Below are 27,987 nucleotides of genomic sequence, written 5' to 3' on the forward strand. Positions count from 1 at the left end.
AAAACTGAAACAGGAATTCTCTTAAATATACAACATAGCGAAATGCATGTGTTCCACATGAATTTGGGAATGTGGCTATGACTGCGTTTCAGCAGCTAAAGATGAAGATGATGGGCTTGTGCTGCTGGAAAACTAGCAGTTTTCATTTCACTGTAAGCTTGCGATTACTCTGTTAGAATACAGCCAGTTTCTCTCGTGAGTGTTGCTTGGCTGAATTGTAATAAAGAATTCAGGCACAAAATAAGCATTGCTCAAATTTTTATTTTTATTTTTTATTTTTGAATGAGAACATTTACCAAAACTAACTAATTAGCAGGTCTCTTAAGAATGTGAGAAAGCTTGTTTTGTTTTCTAAATCATCCTGTTACAAGATTCAAGCAATGTGATTTTGTACAGGAGAGAAGAATAAATAACATTGGGAGGGGTAAAGATTTTGAAATTCTGGACTGATGGCTGCACAGTTTCCTGACCTTCGAGCTATTTTAAGACAAATTTTAATAACTTTTAAAGTTTAAAAAATGAGTTCCATAGTGACAAAGTCCTTTGACTGATGTGATTATTGTCATGTTGAATATGTCGTAATTTTAATTTTGTTAGATACACAGCAAAACAGCTTAGTTGCTTGGAACCACTTCATATGATCAGTTTATTCTGTGTTTTTACTTCTGGCCTCTGTACTAAATCAAATGTGTCATACTGCATAGAATCAGCCCCTCTTAGCTGTGTAGGAATGAATCCACAGAGAGAACCTGAAGGTAAGTGGTGGCATATACTCAATATTACTAATCGAAGTAACAGAGTAAGCAATCACTTCTGTTACATTTAGTACAAAATATTGAGACCTTTAATGTGTAATATTCTACACTAATACACAAAATCCAGAAGGAAGAGTAGGACCAGATTGCTGAATAAAATCATAATCGCATATTAAAGAACACAATTAATTACTTGGTCATATAACCAGTGTTCCTCAATGGAATGTTTTTGTGCTAGACGCTGATCGCATGCATCTGGTGTGACATTGCATAACGTGATGTCCTTGCTCTCAACAAGCTGCTCCTCTTGCAGGTGAAAGCTATGCAGTGGAGCAGCTGGTACAGAGCTGTAAATGTTTGTTGTAAAACAAATCACACTGGCATATTTTTTCATTGCTCTTTTCCACAACAAATGTACACAAACCAAAAATGTTCTCTTAATCTGTTGTTCCTTAGTGGGTTTGGTAAACCCCGAACAAGTCAATAGCTCTGACAAGAACTTTCATACTTCATTTGGTACTAATGATTTTTATTTCCTTATTTGCTGCAGAAAGTGACACTTAACTGAAGAAGGGAAGTCCCATTTTCAGAGCAAACCCATCCTATGAGGAGGAGGAGGAGGAGCACTCCGCGTTCCTAGCTGCGTGATGGGGACTACAGGTGACGAGATGGCTTCGGTGGAGCAGAATGCCTCCTTGAACCCCTTGTGCTTCGAGTGCGGCCAGCAGCACTGGACAAGGGAGAACCACCTGTACAACTACCAGAACGAAGTGGATGACGACTTGGTCTGCCACATTTGCCTTCAGCCCTTGTTGCAGCCATTGGACACTCCCTGCGGACACACTTTCTGCTACAAGTGCCTAAGGAACTTCCTGCAGGAGAAGGATTTCTGCCCGCTGGATCGAAAAAGACTCCATTTTAAACTCTGCAAAAAATCCAGCATCCTTGTTCATAAACTGTTAGACAAGTTATTTGTTCTGTGCCCCTTCTCGTCAGTATGCCAGGAGGTCATGCAGCGATGTGACCTGGCGGCACATCTCAAAAACAGGTGAGCCATGCAGATGATGGCGTTGGTAGACGAAAACTTACACACTTAGACGGATTCATATAGTAACATAAACTGGGGGGAGAGGGGGAAGAGGGTTTGTGGTGGCTTTGAAACTTATGATAGAGCAGTGTAGGAAATGATCAGTTCGTAACTGAGCACAGCCAGAGTACTGGATCCAGTTCTGGACATCGCACTGCGAGAATGGTGGGGAACACGTGGAGAGGACAACGCAAGTCAGTGGAGGTCTTGAAAAGGTGAAAGAAAATGGGATTATTTAAGGCAGGAGAAAATAAATACAGGGAGGAGGCAAGAGGGGAATGAGAGAAATGCAAGCTACGTCTGCAAAGAGGAAGCAATAGGAACAAAGGAAATTTAGTTCAGATTTTAGGTAAAAACAAAAACAGTCTGGCACTGGCGTAGATTGCTAGGGGGTGGTTGTGTATCCTCCACTTTCAGAAGTGTTCACAAACACATTAAACCAACCTTTGTCAGGAATAGTTATGGCAGCACTAATTCTGCCTTGAGATAGGCAAATGGACAATGTATCTCTTGAAACTCCTGCAAGACCTGTTCTTCTGTTGTTGTTTTAAGATTTCTTTAAAAAGTCTGTTCACAGGTTGACTATATGTTGTGTATTTATGCCATGCTTTTTTTCTAGGATTTTTTTTTGGGGGGGGGGGGGGGGGGGCTTATTCTGAACTATTAATGATTTAAAGTTCTTCTTTTTTATGCCTTCCTACTCAAAGCATTTAAATACTGAAAGGAGGGCGTGGTAGAAAAAAGGAAAAAAGCCTGTCAAATTCAGATAGAGTAATACTTCAGATTGTGTAGACAAGTGCACTTAGTTCTTCCAACAAAGGAAAGCCTCCCTTGACTGCATGAGGTACTTTGCTACATGGACATGTTTCACCCTTCTGTGGAAAGCAATGTCACTTTTCTCATGGACAAACGTTAAACCTGTTTTGAGGGGTGCACTTTACTGCTTTTGTTTTCTCTGTAGTTTGGAGGATATTTTTATAAGCAAATAGGTTTTTTTTTTAATTATTTTATTACATGAGCTGTGACATAGCATTGACATCGGGCATACCATTTATGTTAAATCTAAAACATAATGGAATTGTGAGTCGGAGCTAAAAAATATTATGCACATCTAGACCAAGTAACACATTTTTAAACTGCTAAGAGATTTAAGAAATTACAAGAGGAGAATAGTGAAAAATTATGTAGAGAAGGAAATAATGTATTCAAAGGCAATGCCTCTGCTTTCAAAGGATTCTGTTCAAGTGAATTGCATCTGATATCGGAAAATATTTCCTGTCTAGAACTCAGAATTATTTGTACCTTCAATTCAGATCACATATTATGTTTAACTTTCAAAACCTGTGTTCACTTTGCAGAAAGAGGTTTCAGAAAAACATATACCTGTCCCTGCAAAAAAGCTTCAAAAGCAGAAGAGTAGGCATTGTGCATATCTGTTGTACATACATAGACAAAATGCACTAAAGAAAAAAAAACTCAGCAAGGGAGCATTTGTCAGCTGTGATGGTAAAAACAAGCACATTGCATGGTGACTCTTGGCAAAAGGGGAAGGTGCATGTTCTAACCCTTCTCTTCTCAGTCACCAGGCTGAGATGAGGTCTTTTCATTTCCATTCCACATGAACTTCATCACAGGCTTTGTTGTTACCTGCTTTGTTTTATTTAATTTTTATTATTATTATTATTTTTAAATCATGCTGAGCTTCAGAAGTTGCCTGTTTCATGCAGGATGCTTCCTTGCTTGGTAGGTCCACCTGTGTCTGCTCTTTGGACAATAAGCTATCTCCATGGGCTTCAAACCAGAGGCCCAGAGGGAGAAATAACAGTGGCTGCAGTGTGACACGGGAGAGGTTTTCTTTCATAATGCTGTCCCCAAAATGCAGGTAGTATTAGCTGTGTGCCTCCTCCTCCTGCCCTCAGTCCGGTCCAGACTCATTCAAACAACTTGTTCAGGTGTGTATTTCCAGCACAGCCTCTTCCATCTTGCTCTAAGCCCCAGATGCTTCCAGGAGCTGCGAGGACCACGGACGTGCAGGATGTTCAGCATCCCTGCAGTCTGTGGTGAGCATGGAGTTGCCTGGGTTTTGCTGGTTGTTGTACCCACAGCAGAGCCATATACCTGTGTGGTGTCTGTGTTAGGGATGTACAGGTACAAATGAGCAGCCTTTCTTGTTCCTTCTCCCACCCCTTTTCTTTTTTTTAAATCTCCACATTTCCATGTGTTAGCTTAGGTTCTTGCTTGTTTCCTCCAGGCAAATCACTTCTGATCTGTATGATCACTTGGAAGGAGGTGGGAGAGACAGCCTAACTGTTAGGTTTATAATCCCAACATTAAAATAAATGGATTTTTGTAAAAGCCAGAATGCAAGCAAGACTCCTGCTACATGTTTACTTCATCTTCTAGTTTCTCACTGCAATTTCCCTCACCTTTTCAGTCCATTTTTCTTTATTGGCATCTCTTTGAGTGACATAGGGGCTCTTTACAGCAAGGACACATAACTTCTTTGTACACGGAACACTATGTATGCTCGCTTCAGATATATGTGAAATACTCATTTACCTAATGCACAAGATTATTATGAAATCTGCGTGAGCAGAATCGCGAGCTTTTCCTGTTTGTCAGCTGGAAGAAGCTTTCAGTCGCAGGCTGCTCATCTTGAATTCCTTCTCTTGTCTTGGGATGCGGATGTGCATTTTGAGTACAGGGTGATTTTCAGTTTTCAATTAAGTTTATTTGCAAACATCTGAACACCAGTAATTATCATTGCTGACATAAAAGATGGCATTAACTGTGTAGCTTGAATTTGATTTCGTGTGGATTAGTGAATCTAGCAAAATCCTGTTACTGATTATTAAATGTAGCAAAGAAATATAAAATTCAGTGTTACTGTAATTTTTAGTATAGATTAATATAAACGAGTCTCAGTAAGCATTTATATAACTAGTCTGCATTTCTAAGAAATGGAACATGTTTGGTTAGTTTTGGGAGTTTAAAAACATTCACACTCAGGTTTTCCAGTGTTGTTATAATTGGCTCCCTTTGAGCATAAAAGCTGGAAGAAATATCATAATATCCACCAGGCAACTCAGAGTGCAAGGTTACTGCAAGCTGCTTTCGAAATAAGAGGCATGAGACACAAATATGATTGCTTCATGGTCACTAATTGTATTTCATGGTACCTTGTTGCTTAAAGAAAATATTAATGATTTATCGATCTTTCAGTTTTGCCAGGTTCATTTGGGAAATGTGGCTTTCAAAGTTGAACACGGTGAACATAATCTGCCTTAAAGGAAAAAATGCATAATAATGTTGGGTTGTACTGTTTTTCTCTGTCAGTTGAAATAAAAAAAATGGTAATGTTTAGTAAAGTAGGTGCCAATTCCACTTCTAAATATCAAAGTCAATTTATCAGAACAAAATCTGTGAAAATTCATAGGGCTTTTTCTGTGTGATTTTGATTCAGTTAATTCTTACAGATGATTCAGACCTGAACAAATTCCATTGTACAAAACCATATTCCTAAATTTGTATGACTTTTTAATAAGAGGGTTAAGTATCATGTTTATGTATTTCTTTTGAGTCAGGCTTCAATTTTCTCGTATGTTCTATTCTGGTAGTTTAAGTTGTTATTTTGGATGGGGACATTTTTCCGAATGTTTTAACGTTGAGGCTAACATTCAAGCCAATTTTGTGGAAGGCTAGATTTGAACTTTAAAAAAGATTGTATTTTCTGAAAATGAAGAAATTATTGAGCTACTCACTGTGTGTCAATTAGCATGCTTAATGTACAGGTTTAGATTTAGAAGACCTACAGGCAAATTAGCTGTAGAAATGCAAATGCTTATCATTCAAAAGTTTGGAAATCTCTCATATTTTGGTGTTTATTATAGTGCTTCTGGGCTATTTTCCTTTCACCCATTCTCATGCCAGCTACAAGCACTGTCCCTACGCTTCTGCTTTTAACACCAAAAGAGTTGAAGAGGATCTGCAGAATTAACCCTTTTTTGGACTGTCCTTTCTTACACATTTCTTATACTTTCTTATACAACATATTCAGGGCTTCTCCATGTCACCAAGGACTTTTTCCATTGCTGGAAAAGAGAAGGATCTACCTGGGGTTGGTTTCTGCTCTGAAGCCCCCTGAGCCTACCCCTTGTAGGCTCCTCAAATCATTAGATGTAAAAAACAATATGGAACAAAAGCCCTCTTCCCTGTGTGTGTATGTTTTTGTTTTGATTTTTTTTCCCCAAATCCTCTTGGTTCCCAGCTCTAGTTAACTCCTAGTGCTTCTTTATTTTTTTATTTTCTTCCCCTGGCAAAAGAAACAACAAACCCCAAACACTTTGCTTTCCAAAGAGGCAACATGTTTTACTCTGAATTGCAGCTGTAAATCTTGCCAAAATTACTCTTTAAGGTCGCTTTGCTGGCATAGTTTTTTTGAGCGATAGCACAGGCATTTCAGCTGCTTCTCTGCAATCTTTGCTTAAATTCAGCTCGTACTTGGAAAACGATTTAGTGCAAATAGTTTGAGGCTGTTTGGTGTGTTTGCTTTTATCAAACCTCTAGACTGGGCAGAAACTGATGGTGTAAGTTACAATGAAATCTTTCTTTTCAGTAGGCAGTGAGCAAATGTGTTTTTCAAGCCCCTACTGTTATTCCACGGAATACACTATAAACTACATCTTAATTTTGTATGAAAGCTCTTTTTATCTGCAGAGAGGGATTGCTGCTGGTGTTCCAAGAAGTCAGCTTTTAAATGAGAAACCATCAGACTTGGCTGTTTTAAAATACATATATAAATAAGTAACAATCTGGTATGGATTAAGAGAGGTTGAAGATAAAAATTACACATACAAGCAGAAGCTCATTTGACATCCCAAGAACACCTACCCTTAAAGTTCCCTGATAAATTATATCACTTAGGTCCTTTAGCTGGTTGTTTCAGCATTGCTACTCTTAGGCATTCATGAAAGAAATACCTTCTGCATGTTTTAGAAAAACGTGCCTTCTTTTCTTCTCACTTGTAGCCAAGTTATTTTGGCTTTGTAGGTAAATATGAAATGCCATTCCTGGAAGAGACATTTCAGTCTCAAGTCCTTCTTTATGCCATTTGTTGTAAGAGAATGGATTTCTGTACTCATAAAAGGAATCTCTGATGCTAGCTTTGATTCCAAGACATCCGTCTGTGTACAGAACTTGTTACAAGATTTTGTCAAAAATGCTCTTTATCCCAAGCATTTGGTAAAAACAGTTAGTGAAGTTGTGCACCTTTAGAGATTTATTGGCACTTGCTATCTGTTACAACTGCTGTATGGTTTCACCGTTTGTGAATAATACCTTCCTACTGCCAATAAATACATTTTTATGTTGCAAGAGGAAATGAAAACTCTTATAAATGTGCTTGAATAACAATACCATCTTTTGCTGCTCAGTAGGTGGAATATCATGTTTAAAGAGCTGGGAACTGGCATCCTGTGAGTTGATGTCTCCACCAGACAGCTCCTTTCCTGGCCATGCAGCTCCGCTCTACCAGGCTGAAAGTCTTAGCCTGTTAGTTACTGATTCATTTGGGGCAGAAGAGACGAATCTGTTACCAGAATTAGTTATTTATTTTTTTATTTTTTATTTTTGTCTTGTCAAGTGCTGCATTAAAGGGATCCCGTTGAGCTATGTAGGTGCGCTCAGGAGGTTGTTTACATTTCTCGCTGTTAGCCTTTGAAATGATAATGAAATAGCATTGGCAAAAATAAACCTCAAACCTATTTATATTTCGCGTGACGACTTTAATCAGCTGCCAAACAATGATGGGGGAATGTGCTCTGTGAACGAGGCGGGGGGAGAACCTGTCTATGGTCTGGAAGGCTTTGACAGAAACAGGACGCCGCCGAGGATGGGTTTTGTTCTGTCCTGTTTTGTTACAGCTTAAAAACAAACAAATGAACAAACAAACAGAACAGGCTTGCAAGGTGAGCTTAGCCACCTACACCTGCTCCTCCGTGATCCACGGGCCTTGTTTTGGTGGAAGATGCGTAAGGAAGTGTCTGATCCACAGAAGTAGTCCAGCAAGGCTGGGCTCCGGCCTCCAGGCTCCATGGGATTGAAGCATCATCACCTGACAGCATTAATTTTGAGCAATTCGTTCACTTCTTAGCCTAAAATCACCACACCTGTAGCAGAGCAGTTCAGGGACAGCAAAGACATGCAATGCAGGGTGGCTTTGGCCTAACCTTGTCAGAGCTCTCAGTAAATAAGGTGTTTCCTCCACAAGAGCCTTTCCCCTTCCCATGTGAGTGGTATTGGAGTTTTTTCTTTATTATTTCTTTTTTTTCTTCTTTTTCCTGTTGGCAATGCTAAGATTTTGGAGGAGCGTGAGGCTAACCCATCAAGATAAAGTAGTGTAGAAGTCAAGCATTTGCTTTGAGGGGTTGCCTCTTGCCTTTTCTTGGCCTTCTGGGATTCTTGCTTTGAGGTTTGTATAGTGAAATGGTCAACAATAAAAAAATCCTGCTGAGTTTCACCTGCAACTTTATGTCTCAGGCCACCAGATTAAATTGAGACCAGCCTGATTTTTTATGTTTTTTTCAACCCTTTTTGGCCGATCAGTCTCTCTATGCCAGATTTTATATAGTAATTATTGCCGAAGCAAGCCCAAGAAGCACATTTGTGTTCCTTCATTAAAATCAGATAAACTTTTTCACAAAGCAAAACCTTTCAAGTAATTTTCATCTTTCCTGCCTGCACTTTCTTAAGTTTAAAGATGACTAGCAGGTGCAAAACACATCATCTTGGGGAAAGCCGCAAGAAATGATGTCTGAAATGTGTCATTTCATAATGTGAATTGCCACTAATTTATGTATTCACATACATTTCGCAGCACATTTTGGTTATTTCATTCTTCAAAACTTACAAATCATGATTGTTATTATATATATATACATCTATATATGTCAGTCTCACTTTATGTGTGTATAACTGCTGAGGGGGTCACAAAATCTATACAGGTGTTTTTATCGAAATTCTTCAGAGCTGAGTAACTTTGTTAGCATTTCTTCAAAATCCCTCATGTCAAAACAGTCTAACCATATAATTATCAAATCCCCTTTGTAGAATATCAGCATGTTGTGATTCTCAAAGCATTCCAGTTTAACAAGTTAGGGCATCATTAGACTTTTGGCGCCTTTTACTCTGTTAACACATTTCTTCTCCTGTTGCAAACAAAGAATTTCTTTGAGTGTAACAATCTGTCAAGACGCTAGACAAGGAGTCCTTTCAAGAACGTGGTTCCTTTTTTTTTTTTTGCATTGCTACAGTATGAGCATCTTTATGTGGTCAGCAGCTCCAGAAGCAGAAGCTTTAAGGAGGATGTCAAATACTGTAGGGCATGAAACAGCCTTAAGAATAATAGGAACTCATGAAAATCAGTTTACGATGGAAAGAATAAAATCCTCATGGTGGATTGTTACTTGGGGGTAAGCAAAAAGCTGGACCTTCCATGTGAAGTCAGGAAGAAAAAAAGGGAAGATGGAGAATGAAAGACTCTCTGCAGATTCAAGAGACCATGAGCAGAGCTGCTAATTACTTTAAACTTTTTGTGCAAATGTCAGGTGTTACATTTTTCAGTATTTTAATACCTAGATTGCAGTGTAGGTAAACTTTTCATCTGTCTCTTTCCTTCCCCAGGTGGCTCCAAGAAAATGTAATGTTTCTTTCTTGGCTTACTAAGGTCAGGGGTGATGGCTTCAGGGGATGCTCAAATGTGTTTTGGAGCAGGGCTCTTCTTCTGTGGAATTTTGTCCTGATCCCGTCCAGTCTTTTCAAAAAGATTTATCTTCCAGAAACTGAAATATACATAGCAAACAAGGCCACACTCAGAATGCATCACAGCACATTTAGTTCATGGCCAGAACACTACGTAGTGGAAATTTTGTGAAGAAGGCAGTCTTATATTGGGGTGCTGTCCGCTGACATGCATTTTGGCCGTAAAATCCAGTGCGTTTAACAATTTTTATGATTCCTTTAAAGCTGTGGCCTTGCAGAAGACTGATATTGCTGGCTGGAGAACTGGGGCGTTTCGTGCTGCAGACTTGACAAGCGGTGTAAATGTTTCCTTCACAGGTGCCCCGGGGCTTCCCATCGAAGGGTGGCTCTGGAGAGACGGAAAGCGAGCAAGCAGCAAGCAGAAGCCGAGGGTGAGACGGGTCCCGGTGGGACGGAGCAGCCCAGCAGCGTGTCTCCGGACGCAGATCAGGGAGTGGTGCCGGCTGAGCAGAACTTCACACCCGCCCTTCCCACCTGGGGAGATGAGCCCAGCATCGACAATCCTCCTTTTGAAGAGAACACAGGAACAGACAGTATGTCATCAGCTATCTTCTCAACCCTGTTACAGGTTGCTTTTATCAGATGTAGAAGCGGTTACGGTGTCAGAGCTTGTCTCTGTGTGGACCGTAAATGCACATCTTCATTTTCTGCTCTCTTCTCTTGCAATTCCTGGAGAAATGCTAGTGGGTTTCCATTATGGGCAAGTATGCAGCTGGGCTAAGATCACAGTTAGGAAGGAAAGAAGTGTCTGTGTGTGTGCACCAGATGTCACGGTGCTGCGTGCTACACACATGCGCTATGCAATAGCTCATGTCAATCTACTGGCAGCAAAACTGAAGCCGTGAATTTTCTGTAAAACTACAAAAGTTGTTTCCTAAGATGAGATTTCTTTTCTCCTCTCCCCTCTTGGCTCCCCTGCCTGGATCAGCAGGCTTCCTGCGCACGGAGTACTGTCCTGCTCGGACAAAAAGGCAGCTGAGTAGCTCCTGCATCCACCTGCATCGAACTAGCAGTAATGCCTCTAGCATCTGGGATTTTAGAGAGGAAGCACTGGGCCTTACCGCAGAGGAAGGTGGTCTTTTCCCCTTCCTTTCTCTGTGTATTTGCTGTCCCTCAGCATCCCACTTTTTCCTCTGTAGTTGTCTCCGCGTTTGCTTCATAAACGGGCTCCTCCTTGGCACCTGTTAACAGTTAATTCAGGTGGAACAGCAGCCACTGAAGAAGCATGGTAAAGACATGCCCTTCAGGGTGTACCCCACAAGTGATCAAATTGGAAAGCATTTGAAATTTATGATAAAGGACAGGACTCAAAGGGTTCAGAATATCCTTTTCAAAAAACAAAGCATGGATGCTACTAAGATGCTGTAGATTACTTCAAATGACATAGGTGTCCCAACAAATAGTGGAATAATCCAATCACACTTACTTACTTTGTTATTAAACCGTTGTTGTGTGTCGTGCCCGTCTTGTCCTCTGGTGATTTGCTTTGTTGAAAGTGAATGCGGTATAAAAGACATTAATCTTCTTTTTCTTTTTTTTTTAATTGACAGCAAACCAACAGCCACCTACCTTGCCTGAAGGAGAGATCACTACTATTGAAATTCATCGGTCCAATCCTTATATTGAATTAGGAATTAGCATAGTGGGTGGCAATGAAACGCCTTTGATCAACATTGTTATTCAAGAGGTTTATCGGGATGGGATCATTGCCAGAGATGGAAGACTTCTTGCTGGAGACCAAATACTTCAAGTATGGAATCTCATTACATATTCTGTCTGCTTGCTTTCCATTCAGTTGTTGCAGAACTGTCTGTTAAATGAGATGGGAGATTTTCCTTGTCAGACTTATGTTGTGTAAATGTTAGCTTTGCAATTATCAGTTGGAAGGCCAATTAATATTCAGAGCACAGCCTGTTGTTCTAGCACTTTTGGCTGTGATGCTTGGTGGGGTTCATGGGATCAGCCCCCAGAATTAGTTTTCCTCCTTAGCATCTCTTATCAATTTTTAAAGCATGAGCATATTTTTCTGTTTTTAAATGTTGTGGGTCTGCTCTTTATTTCAACTTTACGCATGCTTTCCAAGGAAACCAAAGGGTACTTCTGGGTAACAAGTTGGCATGATTTGTCCCATGTGAAAAGCAATTTGTGGGTTGTAAGACTGACTTTATCTGAATTACTATTTTAATCTGGCTTTAATGTTACCTTCCAAAAGCCTCTGCAGCTCATCTGCATCTTTCAGTATTTATAAAAGAGAGAGTCAGTGATGTTCTTCACTGGCATGATTTCAAGCCAAGTGCTCTAAATATTTTTCTGAAAAATCAAACTATTAGAATTTAATTTGGTTATGATAAAATGTGTATTTTTGTTACTGTTTTAAGTTAGTAGCCACAAACAATGTAAAATGATCTAATTCTATTGATTTTGTATGGGGGAAGGGGTTAAGTACAGCACTCTGAAGAACAGCAGTAGTTGAATTCTACATAAAAAAGATCGTCCTCCACCTTTCTTCTGTTTTTGAATCATTCCACCTGAAACAGGTCATCATTTCAAAATGACTTCACTAAAAATGCTTGTTTTTGATCTGATAGCCTAAGATCAGTCCAAAAGTAGTATCAGCCTTTTTCATTTCATTTTTTTTGAAACCCAGGAGAGGGAAGTAGCTTAAGTATTGTAGTTACACTTAGAATAAAATCAGTTTGCACTTCAGAAAATAGTCTGTTTTGAGAAATGTGCCTTTTCCTCTCTTTGAGTGTTAGGAGAGTAGCTGGCCAAGAGAGTAACCCAAGGGGCTTCCAAAATGTTGCCTTTTTAACGAGCAGTTGCAGACACTGATTGAATGCTACCTAATTTATTCCCATACTCAAGGGCTCTCGTTGGTTGCAGAATAGGGACCTTGTCCCTGAAGCTTTGGAAATTCTTGCCATTTGGGCAGGTGTCAATTATAGTTTCCAAAGCCATAAGTGGCAATAAATTGACTATAAATAGGATTTATAAGCTGCAGTGTGTTCTCCGTATCCATGTGCTGACACTGAAGCTGTCAGATGCTAGGAAAGTGCTTGTCGGAGTCCTTTTGTCACCGTGAGGATGAGGTGCGGGAGGTAAAAGCAAAAGTTTTTGAAAGATACAATATCTCTGTTGCTTTAGATTTGCCTGTGCAGGTGCTGAGCTGTTGTGTTAAAATTACCAGGCTTGGTCTGTACAGATGTAATTAGGCATAGGGTTAGACATGGCTCAGTACAAGCTTCAGTCAGTTATTTCTGAAAATGTCTTCAAAGACTTTTTATGAGCAGTAAAGGACTGAAAGAAAGCCAGGAAGGACTACGGGGTGAAACATAGCGTTTTCTTGCCCAGTCAAACAAGATTTGACTTTTAAGATCCCCTTTTAATACTGAGGGGAGCAACATTTAGTAACTGCTACAAGCAAGTGCACGTTGTGTATGATATACAGATAGGTGCCTAAAAGTGCTCTACAAATTGTCCCTTTTTTATGCTGGACTGTGGCAGCAGTTTATGTAAAATATGTTCTAATGAGAATCTGTTTTCACAAGGAATGCTAAGGCTGTTTTATTCTGGAGCTATGAACTGCCTTGTAGAAAGAAGAATTAAATTTTATTGCATATATTCTTGTATGCCCTTTGCAGGCTTCCATATTTTATGTATTTACTTTAGCTAGCGACAGCTAAAAATAAAACTAAATTTAATTTAAGGGCTCTGACAGATGAGCCCTGGTGGATTTCGCTGGTGGCAGCTTTACATGTTATTTCTTCAAGCTGTGCCTCCCCTCCCTCCGCTCAAGGTTACATCTGGTCTGGGGGCAGCGGCTGCATTGCTCAGGATCGGCCGCCCAAAGCCCCTCAGCTCAGATGTGTGATGTAAATGTGATGGTTATTGTACATAGATTTTTGGATCCTTCTCTTCCTAGTTTTTGCTGGGTTTTTTTTGTGTGTGTTTTTTTATGATTTTTTTTTTGGTATAGATATTTGACATCAATTTTTATAATTTAGTATACATTCCTTTTGGGTATTTTTTTTTCTACTTAAATCATGTGGGCAGGGGCTCTTCCATAAGGGCACAATAATATGTGCCAAGAATAATGTTTCAGTGTTAACTCTGAACCCCTCCTTACCCCACAGAAGGCAAATACTGCTTTTCTGCCAGGTTTTGTGGTGGTCCTGTTTTCTGCTAACTTCATTGCACTGTCGTTTTTTACCTTAACTTTACAGTGGAAGAGATGACTGAGGGTAACTGATCTTTGCATCAGTGGGCCACATAACAAACAGAATTCTTGTGGATAGGGAGGGAGAGCTTAGTTTGGTTTTCATTTACAACTGAATTTTGAGTGATACAGGTTGCAAGTCTGAGATTCTGACCTCTACTGAAGTCAATGGAAAAGCTCCTAAGTTCATGCTAAGGCTTCAGAACCATTAAAACTGCCTTATCTTCTGTCTTAATGAATATATTTAAATATTCTGGATTTCAACTTTTTAATTTTTTTTTTGCATCGTGGAAGTACTGAATATTGTTAGATGTAAGCTTTCCTCAGAGATTTGGGTGAATTCTTTTTATAGCTATTATTTTTATAGATTTAAGTGATAATGAGCTTGATGCTGAAAGCACACGTGATGAAAGCTGAAAGCACACATGAGATGATGCTGAAAGGACACATGAGTTCTTGTTCTGGAGAACAAACTAGGTAAAGATCTAAGGAGTACAGGAGACCAGGAGAACAAAAACCATGGAGTAAGAGGGTGGAGGGCGTTCACCATTCAAGTAACGTTGTCACCTTTGTGGGAAATAGGTTTGTAGACAGAGCAGCCAAAGTGGGTTTGCAGAAAAGGATGGAAGGAAGAGAGCAGAAGCCCAGTACAAGCAGATAAGTAGGTTGCTCAGGGTAGGTTTTCTTGGATTTTGCAGAGACCTCTGAATTTAGTTTGAAGAGGACTTTATGTCCATAACGAGGAACAGTTAAACACATAAGAACAGCATTCTGATCTTCTTTTCTTTTTTTTTTTCAGGTGAATAGCTTTGACATCAGCAATGTGTCCCACAACCACGCTCGAGCTGTGCTGTCGCAGCCTTGCACGGTGCTGCACCTCACCGTGCTGAGAGAGAGGCGCTTCGGGAGCCGCACGCACGGCCACGCCGAGACCACCACCACCTCCTCCTCGAGGGAGGACAGCTTCCAAGTCACGCTGCACAAACGCGACTCCAGCGAGCAGCTTGGCATTAAACTCGTTCGCAGGACAGATGAGCCGGGAGTCTTCATTCTTGACCTCTTGGAAGGGGGATTGGCTGCTCAGGATGGCAGGCTCTGCAGCAACGACCGAGTGCTTGCCATCAACGGGCACGACTTGAAGCACGGGACGCCAGAGCTTGCTGCTCAGGTTATACAGGTAAATTGCATTCCCTTCCTGAAACCCTAGTTCTTGTGTCTTGTGCGAAGCCTGGGGTCGAGTCTGTCCCAGACAGAGCAGCTTGAGTGCAATACCTAAAAGCCTGCAAAAAAAGTTTGCTGTGATACGTGTTCTGGAAATAATGCTGCAAAACAGGCTCTGCTTTGGCACCTTGCATATGAAGTTCATCTCATTAGAAGTGAAAAGTGCATTCATTAGTCTTCCCTAGCATGCAGCCTGAATGTTAGAAAGGTGCTCATCTTAGTACCATGTAGCCTACTGCTTAGCCAAAAAAAAAAAAGGAAAACTATTATTATATTTGTGTATCCAGTTTTGATTTGCACTTTCTTTTTTTGGTCTACACTTAGTGAGACCTATAAAAGTGGGCATTGTTTTGTATTGATTTACCTGTGCATTGAACTGGGGGGCTGGAGTAGGAAAATGGTTTGCCAGGCTTCATAGAAGCAAGAGGTGGCAGCTAGGACCACAGAGTCGGTCTTCCATTGGTCCTGTGCAAATTCATTTCCTGAGTGTTCAGAAAGGGCTGCTCCAAATGGCTGGCTCTGCTCTGATCACAAATATTACCCAAAGCATTACACAATCAAGCACGTGTCCCCTTCCTATTCCTGCAGGAAAACCTCTATGCCACACCTGTCTCCTGGTCTGTAAGGAAACAGCTGCAGCACGTTGCTGCTTCCGCGCTGATGGGATGTTGGGAAAAAATGCTCTGTTTTTGGTAAAGTTGAAATAGACCAGTAGCAGGGTCTTGCAGTCCAGTGCAATTGCCTTTGGTTAACCCAAGTTTCAGCACCAAATAGGGAACCACGATTCAAATGAGTTGTAAATACATGCTTCAGGTATCATTTTAAGAGCTTCCATTGCAGTTAAAGGAAAATAACAATGATCCTGGGGATTGTAATGCCAGTTTCCCAGTTTCAGGATACAGTGAAATGGTCAGAATGTTACAGTGGGTAACTTTTTTCTGTTGAGATATGTTTTTAAATCAACGGTAAGTGTTGATACTTCATTTAACATCTGTTCTCTGAGTCTCCTGATATTCCCACATCTCCAGAATTTGTTGGTCTGCTCATATGTGACATCTTTCTCTGAAGTTTCTTTGGGAAATACCAAAGGTATTCAGAGCTTATGACAAAAATCTGCAGATCCTGGAACCATCATGTATGCATTTCTTCTTTTATTGATAACACATTGCACAAATTCGTAGAGGCTGCGAACGTTTTTTTGTTTGTTTTTAATGATTGAAGCTTCATAACACAGAGAGAATTAGTCCTTTTTGCAAAGAATTTCCAGGTGATGCAGAGGTAACACCAGGGGAAAAGAAGGAGTCTTAGTGTCCTCTCTGTTCTAGGGGGAACTGCAGCAAGAATCGAGTAAAGGACTGTGCAGTATGAGAAATCTGTGGCACCCCCAGGAACTGGAAGACAAGTTCTGCTGTCTTCTTGTTTCATCATATAATTTTCTTCCCCTCTGCTAATTATCAGTATCCTACCAACTTCTTTATTTTGCTTTATATATTTGACAGGCGAGCGGGGAGAGAGTGAATTTGATCATCTCTAGACCTACAAAGTCCCAGACGGTCAGTATCATCCGAGACACTGGGACTCACAACAGCAACCCACACCAACACCAGTCCCAGCAGCTGTTTCACAGCAGACCCAACTCGCATAAGGTTGGTGTTTCTCTTTTAAGAGTTACAAATACGGTTTTTGTCATGTGATGGTCTAAGTGAGTATTAAGGCATGACTGGAAGAACAGGTTACATCTTCTTTTCGACCTGCTTAACAAAGATTTCCAAGTACTGAAGTCCTGCATCATGTCTGGAGTAGGAACAAAAGATACACAACTGCATTTCACTATTTTTTGGATTTGCTGACTGCTGTCATTCAAGAGTGTTCTTGTTTCTGCCACTGTGCTGGCTGCAACCAGCAAGGATAGGAGATTTGGTGCACACCATTCAATATATAAAGCACACATTGAGGAGATGTGTCATCTCTTCCATGAGCCAACAGTGCCATTTGCAAGACTGCTGAGTTCTGCAAGGTCAAGGTAGGAGAGAGAGGCAGAATGAAGAGACATTCATAAAGCTAGTGTCAAATCATCCATAAGACTGCAGAAATAAAGCCTGTGCTTCAGGTGTTCCTGTGGTTAGAATGACTTCTCAGCATGCAGATTGTGTGAAATAATTGTCATGTTGACCATGTCAACCAAGCCACCTTTTCTCCTATCCATTCTGTTGGCATCACTGTTTAATGTCATAATTCTGCTGGGGGAATTTAAATGTGTTGAAAATATATATATTTTTTTTAAGTTTGGGTAGTTTCATAAAGGTGCAATGAGGCTCTAGTGAAAAAGGCAAGAAGCTTTTTTTTCTCCTAAGGGGCAAAGGTGAGGCTCCCAAATACTGTTAGTGGCTGTTAGTGCTTGCCACAACGATACTCCATATCAACAGAATAATTACAGCTCATCTGTAGCAGAGCCTGAACCCACTTTCCATCTACCAATATATCTTGTATTCATATTACAATTCCAAAGCCAATTAATTGGCTGAGCTGATTTCCCTAGCATACCAGTACCATTCGTGGTCTCTTTCAAAGTAGCAAGTCTCATGCAACTGAAAGTGATGACCAAGCTAGACTTGTCCTATGTTTTATATATTTTATCTTTGCTTCCCTATCATTAATCTACAGTTGGTTTAGAAGTCTTTTGGCTTAAAAAAATGTTTATATAATTGCATGGCACCAGCCAGTTAGTCCTAAAGCCTGAAAACTCCAGGAGGAATTGTCCTTATAAGCTATGATACATATATTATGTGATTAACATGGATATGCAGGCAGAATACTCAGTCAGAAGGAACATGTGGCACTGAAAGTGGAAGAAAAGTTTCCATTTTCTAAGAGAAAGTGGGAGAATAAAGAAGTGTTTGTATTCAGAAGAATCTTCCAGGTTCTTTCTTCTGTTATTTTGGATTCCTTCCAAGTATTTTGTTGATTTAAGATGTTAGTGCAGGTGTATGTGCAGTGGTTTGAATGTATCACTAAATATCCTGAAGGGGAAAGGCTTGAGCGAGTGAAATACACTTTGATTCAGGTCTAAATCCTCTAGATAGGGAAAAGCTAAATAGGGGCTAAACTTTATAATTCATGTGTTAGAAAATGAAATGCAGTGTTTTCTTCTTGCTTCAGGTTTGGGCTTTCCTTACAATCATCAGGGAGTCTGCACAAAGCATCCATTAACAGCCTAGAGCATTGATTGGCCTTAGCTACTCGGTGCTCTGAGAGAGGCTACACATCAGCTGTGAAAGAAAACATGGCACATAAGGGCTTTAAATGACCCCTCTGTTTGATCATGAAAACATGTGTTTTTGTTTCTTATGGAGCTTTTTTGTAGTTGTGGGCCATATTCTACTTAAAAATGAGATAATGCTGATATTCACCAAGACATCAAAAGATTTATTTCTGCTTGGTTTCTAATCTTTTGACCATACAGTTTCATAGCACAGTCCTAAAATTTAGCCTGTTCCAGTATAAGAGCTAAAAGAAACTGTAGTGAGATTTTCAAGAAGGGCCTTTATAAACTTTCTGTCTATACTTAAGCATTTGCATGAGTGGCTTTTTTATTTGATCTGATGTAGAAGAAATCAAGCTGAAGCCAATTTGCACTACAGACTTAGTCCTATTAAACCTTGTCCAAGTGCCAAAGTATAGCTTTGGGGTGTATTTAGTTGTGTTATTAGTTTTTGTTTTGTTTAAGTTTTAACAATATTATTTATTCTTGTCAAACAGGATCTCTCCCAGTGTGTTACATGCCAAGAAAAGCACATTACTGTGAAAAAAGAGCCACATGAATCTCTGGGAATGACAGTGGCAGGAGGCAGAGGCAGCAAAAGTGGCGAATTGCCCATTTTCGTGACAAGTGTACAGCCTCATGGGTGTTTGGCAAGAGACGGCAGGATTAAACGAGGTAGGGCTTGGCTTTCCTGGTGGCACGGGTGGCCTCTGATTGGTTTTTGATGAGTGCATTCACTGAAATCAGGTGGTGCCATAATGTCTTTTAACAGATGTAACAAAGCCATGATGAGTGCTTGTCTTCATGTTTCAATAATGGAAATACAGTATTTATTACCACGCTTTTAGGAAAGGGATGTTTAGAGAACGATAGCAGGGGAAGTGGATGAGATCAGGAAATGTCTGGCTAAATTCTTTACAGCCAACTGTAATCCCCTGAGCTGAGGGTCCGATGTGGTGCTTTGTACTGTAGTACACGCATCCTGTTTTTGTGTTTAATTTGGTGGGATGGGCCCCATCTCTGTTGGAGGAATCTCCAGTCCTCACTATAATATCTGAACAGCTCAGATGTTCCTGATGGCAGGTTGTAGCTCACCCAGGTGAAGTTTACCCCCAAAGCTACTTCTGTAATGACTGTAGAACTTGAATGCTCTCTTGTCCTTTGTCCAGCTGTTCCTTGGCTTTACAGAAGGATAAAGGGGACTGGGAGGTGGAGGTTAGACTCAGTGAGGTTAGACTCAGTGAGGTTAGACTCAATGAAGAAGACAGTCCTGAGTGATCAATATCTAAGCATTGATGATTAAAACATACTGTGCTATATGTGAAGCAAAGACTGCATATGGCATCTCTGCAACTCAGTGTTCACAGAATCTCAGATTGTTTTAGTTAAGAAATTTAGGGGGAAAAAAAACAACTTCACAAACTGCAAATTTAAAAAGAACAGTGTAGGAACCTCCTTATATGTTTCTGAGATGAATTACACCCACATACCAATGTGTAGTCTTTCTTTTTCTGTACTACTGTGAAAAGCACAATTGATGGAAGAATCACAATTGCTGTTTCATTATGTAATATTAAAGTAGCCACAGCAGCAACAAAAGTGATTTAGAGTTAAGCTGCACCTCAACTTCATCTTTCCCTGGGAGGCAAAAGCTTTCAGAAAAAGAGTCTCATTCCAAAGGTGACTCAATTGTTCACGTTTTTGCTTTGAGATTCCTGGCTTTCACCAATAAGTGAGCCATTGTGTGAAGGAGACTCTACTGCTTGGATGGTAAATTACATGCTTGTTTTCACCCTGAGGCATTTAAAAATTATTCTGAAATAAAATAAAAAGTGTGGCTTTGTTTTTAGTGTCTTGGACTCTTTCCAGATGATTATCTTTGCACAAATGCTTTCTTTCTTCTAGTAGATTGGTTTTTGCACCAACCTTTCCAGCAGTTTTTGAATTGCTTTCTGTTCTCCCAAATTAAAAGCTAAAAGAACACTCTGTAGAGCCTCACTTACCTTTAAGACTTGGTTACGTTGTGGTGCCTGAGTTGTTCTTTTCAGCATTCTTCCTTCCCTTGTAAAGTTTGGGTTGACCTGAGATATTCCACTGGGAACAGTTATGCATTAGAGTTTTAAACAGACAGGGTAAAGCTTAAAAACTAATGATGCTGTTCACGTTCCCAAGGTGCTAGTTCAGACTGTCTCAGCTTCAGAAAAATACAGTATTAGATGAAATCCTGGTGAGAGAGGTGCTGCGGGTATGAACAATCCTGGGAGACTGATGTGTTCTTATTTGCACCTCTTGAACAGGCGATGTGTTGCTGAACATCAACGGCATCGATTTGACCAACCTCAGTCACAGCGAGGCGGTGGCCATGCTCAAAGCCAGTGCTGCCTCCTCAGTAGTCGCCCTGAAAGCACTGGAAGTCCAGATTGTAGAAGAACAACCCCAGGCTAATGAAGAACAACTGAGTACCATCAGTGAAAATGAATACGATGCCAGTTGGTCACCGTCGTGGGTCATGTGGCTGGGACTTCCAAGGTACTGAATTAATTAATACAATAATTAGTTACAAAAGCAGAGGTGTTTTTAATTGTAGCACATCTGCCTGCCCAACCATCTCATTCTGTTTGCCTTGTGCTCACGATGAGGACCATGAACAGGAGCAATGTTTTCTTAGGCAACTGAAAGATGAAGAGACTTGGTTTATTCCCTCACAAACCATAGTAACTGCCCACGTGGATTCTTCTCATTGGAAATAAGTAATCTTTTCCATTGCTTAACCGTATCAAAATTTCCAGTAGAGTATCTAAAATCAGAGAGATAATTAATAAAAACCCAAAGTATTTGCCCATGTGTCTCTGTGCTAATCTACTACTTAAATTTATGAAGCCAAATATATCATGTTAGAATACTGGATCAGACTTTCCATTCTCAGACTTTTTACACAGGTTTCTTACACACAAACAAGTCTGTAGATACAAATCCTCATGTATTTTTTTTCAAGAACCCACTACCATCTCTGCCAAACACAAAATCTCTTAAAGATTTGCAGCTCCCTCCCTCCTCTTTCCTAATCTGCAGTCTGCTTGACATCACCATGCTTCGTTTTTACTGGTCTGTTTTTCAGTCTCTTGTGGCTTCAGTATAAACCTATTCTGGCGTTGCTTGCTATCAAGAAGAGCTCCCACTACAGTGAATAGTGTTGCTAACTTCAGTCAGAGTGGGCAGGTTAATTCCTCTTCCTTTGATAGAGTTACCAGGCACAAGCCTGTAGTTAAATGTAAAACAAGAAGAAACGAGTGTTTTGGTGGCAGAATACGTCTGAAGATAACAGAACCATGAGTTACCTAATCTCAATAAACAGCTCTCAGCTTTGGTAAATGTACTGGCTTTCCATGCCACGACTGTGGTTTACTGCTTATATGCTACAGAAGACCCTCTGTTGCTCCTACAGTTATGTTATTCATCGTGCTGCTGTTCTTTAAAGAGTATTGTGCTTTGGTAAAGAATTTGGCATCATTTTTACCCAGAAGTTAATTTCTAGTTTCTTTTTCTTTTCTTTTATTTTTTTTAATTACAGTCTCTATGTCACTGGCAAGAACGAATTTTCACTTAGGAAGTTAATGTATACACACCAGTACAGTTAGTGGAACATGATCGGCATTATTTACCTTCTGCGTAACACAATGGTTAATCATTTATGTTTTCATTACTGGTGATGCATCAGTTCAGAGATAAAGAAGGTGGTGCATGGACTTTCAGATCTTTTCTTTGAGTAGAAAAAGCCTGAACTGGCAGGGAAGAAAAATGCGCTGTATATTTGACTTGCAAAGTAAACATTGGATATCCATTTTTCCTCCACATTCTTGCCACCTGTGAAATCCCTATAATGCCATATTATTGTCAGTGTGCAGAGTTAACTGCGTTTAAGTCATTATTCTAGCACTGCGTTATTTCTTTTTAAACACGTTTCTGTCTCAAGAGTGTGAGGTTTTTTGGTAATTGGCTCGAATATCGCAAAATTACCCTGTCTGGGAACAGAACTGATTACCATACCTCCCCTTCTCCTCTGTGCTTATTGCAGCAGTGATGGTGCGAGAGCAGGTGTTACGCCTAGCATGGAAATGTCTGTATGTGGTATACACGGCTTTTTCTCTTGCTGCCCTGTGCTTCCCTTCCACAGCTGCCTACATAGCTGCCACGACGTAGTGCTGCGGCGGAGCAATTTAGGAAGCTGGGGTTTCAGCATCGTCGGTGGCTACGAGGAGAACCACACCAACCAGCCTTTCTTCATTAAAACCATTGTTCTGGGAACTCCTGCCTACTTTGATGGAAGATTAAAGTAAGTAAAACACGAGTAACAGTAATAATCAATGCTTGTAAATAGTTAGGTGCTGGTGCAGCTCATTGCTTAGTGAAATATGCTGCAGTACCTGGTGCTGGGGGGCTCGTGCACTCCCACCGGGTGTGATGCAGGGAAGCACAGACTGCTTAGGTGGAGGGCAGGGTGTCTCACAGAGGTGATGCTTGTGCTGGCACCTCTGCCATCTCCTGTCCTCCACCTCAGCTGCAGTGCTGATGTCCCCTACCATTTCCTTCTCTCCATTTAACTCTTTTAGGCATAAAATACTGCAAATATCTCCATGTGCAGGCCTGGTTACTTTGTAATATATTTGTCTTCCAAGAGAAGTGTTGAAAAATTAAAGGACTTCTTTCTTTAAAATGGGGGAAACTGCTCAATCCTTTCATAAAGCCTTCTAAAGCCACTGCTGAAAACTGGTACTAAAGATGGGTGCTGCTGCTTTAATACAAAAGTGTTAAAGTAAGTGGAAAAGTCAATACCTCTGAAGTGATAGTTAAGGAACAGTGCCTTGAGAGTTATTAGCTGGCAGGAAAGACAGGGATAAATGGGGCAAGTTCCATGGAGACCCCCTGAGAGCTGGAGCAGAGCCCTGAGAGGAGAGGCAGGGGGAGCTGGGCTTGCTCAGCCTGGAGCAGAAGTGGCTCTGGGGCACCTAACAGCCCCTTCCAGTTCCTGCGAGGAGGTTATTGAGGACATGGAGCCTGGGCTCTTCACAGTGGTGAAGGAGAGAGGACGAGAGATGGCAGGCACAACTGAGCAAAAGAGGTTGAGACTGGGTGTCAGGAGAAACGCTTTCCCCATGAGGATGGTGATGCCGTGGCACGGGTCACACAGGGAGGTTGTGCAGAGAGGAGGTTTGTGACACCCAACTGGGAAGGCCCTGGGCAGCCTGGTCAGAGCTTATAGTTGACCTTGCCTTGAGCTGGAGGTGGGACTATAGACTTCTGAGGTCCTTTCTGGCCTTAAATATTATATTATTCTACTTACACATTACATTGGATGCAATCCCCAGGTCTAGTATACATATATGTATCTTAGCCTCGTGTAGGGTTTCAGAATTAGGACTTACAATTCCTATTAAAGGAACCTATTAAAGGTTCTCTTGTTCATAAACTGATTTTTTTTGTGCACGTGTGGAGGTGGGAGTAAAAAATGTGCCATAGGTTTGTGAACGTTATGTGGCTTGAAGTTTTATGGCATGGTTTTCACATGTAGATTTACTTACAAAGGAACTTGAGAAAAAAATGTGCTTATGCCTAGAGCCTTGCCAGTAATTGATTTTTCAGTTCAATGACTAAATAAATAAATGAAAAAATAGTTTGGCTGAACACAAAATTAGATTTTTTGGCCAGCTATGAAACAGTTTGGATTAAATGAAAGATTTCAGTTCAACCCAAAGTAAATAATTTCAGATTGGGGAATTAATAACTAGAAGTCTTAACAGAAATGGAAATATATTCTTAAGAAGGGAAGAGTGCTTGTGGCCACACTCACCCCTTGTAAGGAATGGAAAAGATACTTGTCTGCAATATAGTGATGTAGTACCTTCTGTTCAAATTTACTGAGACTGTGGACTGAGAGTTGGACCTCTTCCATCTGCAAGGGCTATCGTGGGACCGGTCTTTCTGAAGCTGTTCCACTTTGTTTAAATTTTCGGAATGTTTTGTTAGGCTAGAGAGAAAGTGAGAAAATAATTTCACAGACCAGTAGTTAGGACAGTTTTCTGCCTACAGTATCTGTCTGATATGATTTCGTAGAAGGCAAAATGACTTCAGCAGAAAGGCTGAGTGAGACCCCACTCAGTGAATTGCACCGGGAGAGCTCAGGAGAGCATCTTTTTTACTATCCACTTTGGTGCCTCCAGTAGCTGGAAGGATCAGCGTCAGGAAAAGTCCCGTTCAGTCTCCAGCATCTCATTCCACTGCACTAGGGGATCCCAAACACACTCAGGTTGCGGAGAAGAGATGCCTGCAAGACGGAGCTTACTTAATGTAGGAAGAACATGGGTGCTTTTTTGAAATTTCTCTTGAACTTGTAAAAACTGAAGCATAACCCTTCAAGGCCAGTTTTCTCAGGGCCAGCATAAAGCACCCTCACAAATTTCTATTCCCTGCTTTAAACCACAGAGATGCTCCAGCTTCTCCGTTGAACCATCTGCTGTAGGAGATTTCAAGCCAAATGGTTACATTTCAGAAAATCATAAGCCATTGAAAACAAGGGTCTTGGTTGGAATGTGGTTGTTAACCATAAGTATCTTTACTTACACCTCCCACAGTAAAGACATGTTTGGTGTAAATATGTTATAATTCACACAAACAAACATAAATGCTCTGTTATACACATGCTATCTCATTATCTTCTCTTGACTCCAGTAGATCTTTCCAGCTCTCTCTTCTCACGTTTCCCTACAGGTCTGCTTTTAATGCAGAACTGTTTTGGTATTAGTGTTGAAATCCATTGATTTGGGAATTTCCCAGATGAGTTTCGTTAGTAAAAGAGACTTTAAAAAAAAACAGAAAGGGGTTCAATTTTGCTACACTTCCAACCTGATGGAAACCTACCGCCCCAAGTGCTGTTTTGTTGGGGTGTGATGGTTGTTGCAGAGCAGTTCTCATCTCTGGGTTTTCTTCTTGTGTTTTTTAGGTGTGGTGATATGATTGTTGCTGTAAATGGACTATCAACGGTTGGAATGAGCCATTCTGCACTTGTTCCGATGCTGAAGGAGCAGAGGAACAAAGTAACTTTAACCGTGATTTGCTGGCCCGGAAGCCTCATATAGATTTATGAAATCATTTCGGTTCAAGCAGCTTCGTTTTCTAGATAGCTGGCACAAAAATATCTTTTTTTTTTTCCCCCTATTGATACAGCTGGTTATAAGCAGGGCCAAAACTGCTATACTCACTTTCTTCGTTCTTTTCTTCATGGGCCTCTCAGATTCATTGTATGTTCTCTTTCCATCCTGAAATAGCCATTTCTGTTCGCTACACCCATCGCTGAGGCGAATGCAAATTCACACGTGCTCACACAGAAACTCCCACTGCAATAAGGCTGTCGTTGAGCTTTCCCTGTCAAGCAATAGCCTTGTACAGTCGGCAGAAGAACTTAGCGGTTCTCTGGGTTGCTCTGAACAGACCTAAATTTCTATGTAATATATAAGCGTAACAGCCACGTGCCCGTTCGTCCCTGAGATGAGAATGTGTGTCGGTAAGGCAGTGGCACATCCACCTGCTGCTCTGAATCAAAGTCAGTTTCCAAAGGTACGCCTTTCCATTTTGTAAGCCTTTCCCTTCGAGTCAGCATTTCAGACTCACTCAAGGAATCCATCGTACTCATAAGAAATTATTCAGTCCCCCTATTTTTCCTTGCAGGGCATCAGTGTTCATAGAAAAGTAGGACAAAAGCCTGATATTACTGGAATTTTTATAAAGTGCAATAATTGGACTCTTTGTTAGGAAACTTTAATATATTACAGAGTTTGTATCCTATAATGAACAGAAATGTGGAAGTAATTACTGTTGCAATGCTGGCAAGAATACACATGCCCAGGGTCGCCTTTGAGTGAATGGCTTGCAGTATTAGACTTTCCTTTACAAATGAATGTTTTGCTATGTCAGAGAATTTTGATGAACATTTTTACTGAGATCATTTTTACCGTTTATATTGTAGTTGTCAGCTCTCTTTATTCACGTGGGGAAGCGATGCTTTGACTTGTACTTTGTAAATGAGAGAATTACTTGCAGAAAAAGCAAGCTATTAAGAAAACTCACGGTTTACAGGTGGGCAGGCTAGAAGGATGGCTCTTTTCGTTCAAGTCCAACTGCAGAGAAAGCTGCAAAGTTCACTCTTACTCTGTCACCTCCTGACAAATGTGCAAATGCCTTGATATAAAATGCTGAAATAATCTGTCTTGCGTTTCAGGATTCTTTTTTTTCCTGTAGAGAGCACCTGCTATTAAGTTGTCAGTAAGAATAATACTGTTTATCTTGGATTGTATTTAGTATTTTTAAAAACAAACGTGTAACTTCTAGACTTTGCCTTTCCATGAGATTTGCAGGCTAAACACCCATTTGTTTAAAAAAAAAAAAAAAAAGAGGTGTGGGGCACATAAAGGAATGTGCTGACCTGGAGCAAAACTTGTATGTTGTCAGTGTTCCGCATATTGGAAAAAGAGCTTCATTTGCAGACCAGGTTCACAACCTGAGCTGATTTTATGAATGACCTCTGTATTGTATTATTCATTACCAGAGAATGTATTTGAGAATCATGGCATATTTCGATTGTGAAGCATGAACTTTCTTTTCAAATTTAGCCATTATAATATCGGGGCATATTATCGCATGTCATTAATTCCAGTAGCTTTGTTTTAAACAGAAATAAAGTTACTCTTTTGGAAAAAAAAAAAAAAAAAGTAAAGATCTCATACGAATGGTTTTATTCCTCTCTATGATGTACGATATTAGTTTAATTTCATAATACTAAAATACAAATGAATGTCCTCTACAGTATATTACTGTATTGAGAATCTTACTTTCTGAAGCAAACACCAAAACGATTTAATACTTTAGCTGATTTGAGTTTCTTCCCATTCCAAAGTGGTGGTTAACTGGATACTTTGCTCCTAATGCAGATTTTTTTTGTAAAGTGTCTCTTACTGTAGACTTTAGGGAAGATCTTGACATATGTACTAGATTTAACTTTTTTTTTTAATTATTATTTTTAAAGTAACACTTTTCATTCAAAAACCTGCAAAAATCTGTTTTTTTTCTTTTCTATGTGTATGTAACAAAAGCATGGGTTAGCTTAAACTGTGCAATTTTGTTTCAGTGTGTTGTAGCTTTTGATCAGAATGTTTAGTGAGAATTTTTTTTTTCTGAATGAATTCCTTTCCTGAATCATTTTGCCCCTTTCTCTTGTAGCTGCATAGTTTGTTTTTCCGTGCCTTCTGTTTTAAATTATTTCAAGATTTTTTTTCAAGATATTGCTATCTAATTGTATGGTATTAATGAAGGATGAATGAAAATAAAAGTTCATTCTACACATTGTAATAACTCAAAGTATTTTCTCACTCTTTGCAAAAGTTATGGGTACCTAAATGCAGATTCGGTTTAAAGTTTGTTTTTTTTCCATGTGGTTTATCACAAATCACATGCTCATCCAACCAGGGTTTCGTATCAGCTGTTTAAATAGTAATTCAAGCACTGAGAAATGTCTGTAAAGAGGAGGTAAGATCTATGCCTTATGGTTCTTCACCACAAGGAGCATTTCCTCCTCTCC

The 27,987-nt window shown here is 40.1% G+C and overlaps 1 protein-coding gene across 3 annotated transcripts in view; it reads left to right on the plus strand.

The window, feature by feature from the left end:
- The window catches only part of LNX2 (ligand of numb-protein X 2), a 59,994-nt gene extending 32,236 nt beyond the window's left edge, over positions 1-27,758 (plus strand). For all 3 annotated transcript variants that reach the window (XM_080557067.1, XM_080557068.1, XM_080557069.1), the window contains exons 2-10: positions 1,306-1,803; positions 9,958-10,193; positions 11,211-11,410; positions 14,676-15,053; positions 16,597-16,743; positions 18,857-19,034; positions 20,657-20,888; positions 22,534-22,692; positions 25,357-27,758. In XM_080557067.1, coding sequence (XP_080413193.1) covers positions 1,403-1,803; positions 9,958-10,193; positions 11,211-11,410; positions 14,676-15,053; positions 16,597-16,743; positions 18,857-19,034; positions 20,657-20,888; positions 22,534-22,692; positions 25,357-25,492 — 2,067 coding nt within the window. In that variant the 5' untranslated portion in view covers positions 1,306-1,402 and the 3' untranslated portion in view covers positions 25,493-27,758. The remainder of the gene's footprint in view (positions 1-1,305; positions 1,804-9,957; positions 10,194-11,210; positions 11,411-14,675; positions 15,054-16,596; positions 16,744-18,856; positions 19,035-20,656; positions 20,889-22,533; positions 22,693-25,356) is intronic.
- The last annotated feature ends 229 nt before the right edge of the window (positions 27,759-27,987 follow it).

This window comes from Anser brachyrhynchus (genome assembly GCF_964034855.1).
Source record: "Anser brachyrhynchus genome assembly, chromosome: 1".
Classification (NCBI taxonomy): Eukaryota; Metazoa; Chordata; class Aves; order Anseriformes; family Anatidae; genus Anser; species Anser brachyrhynchus.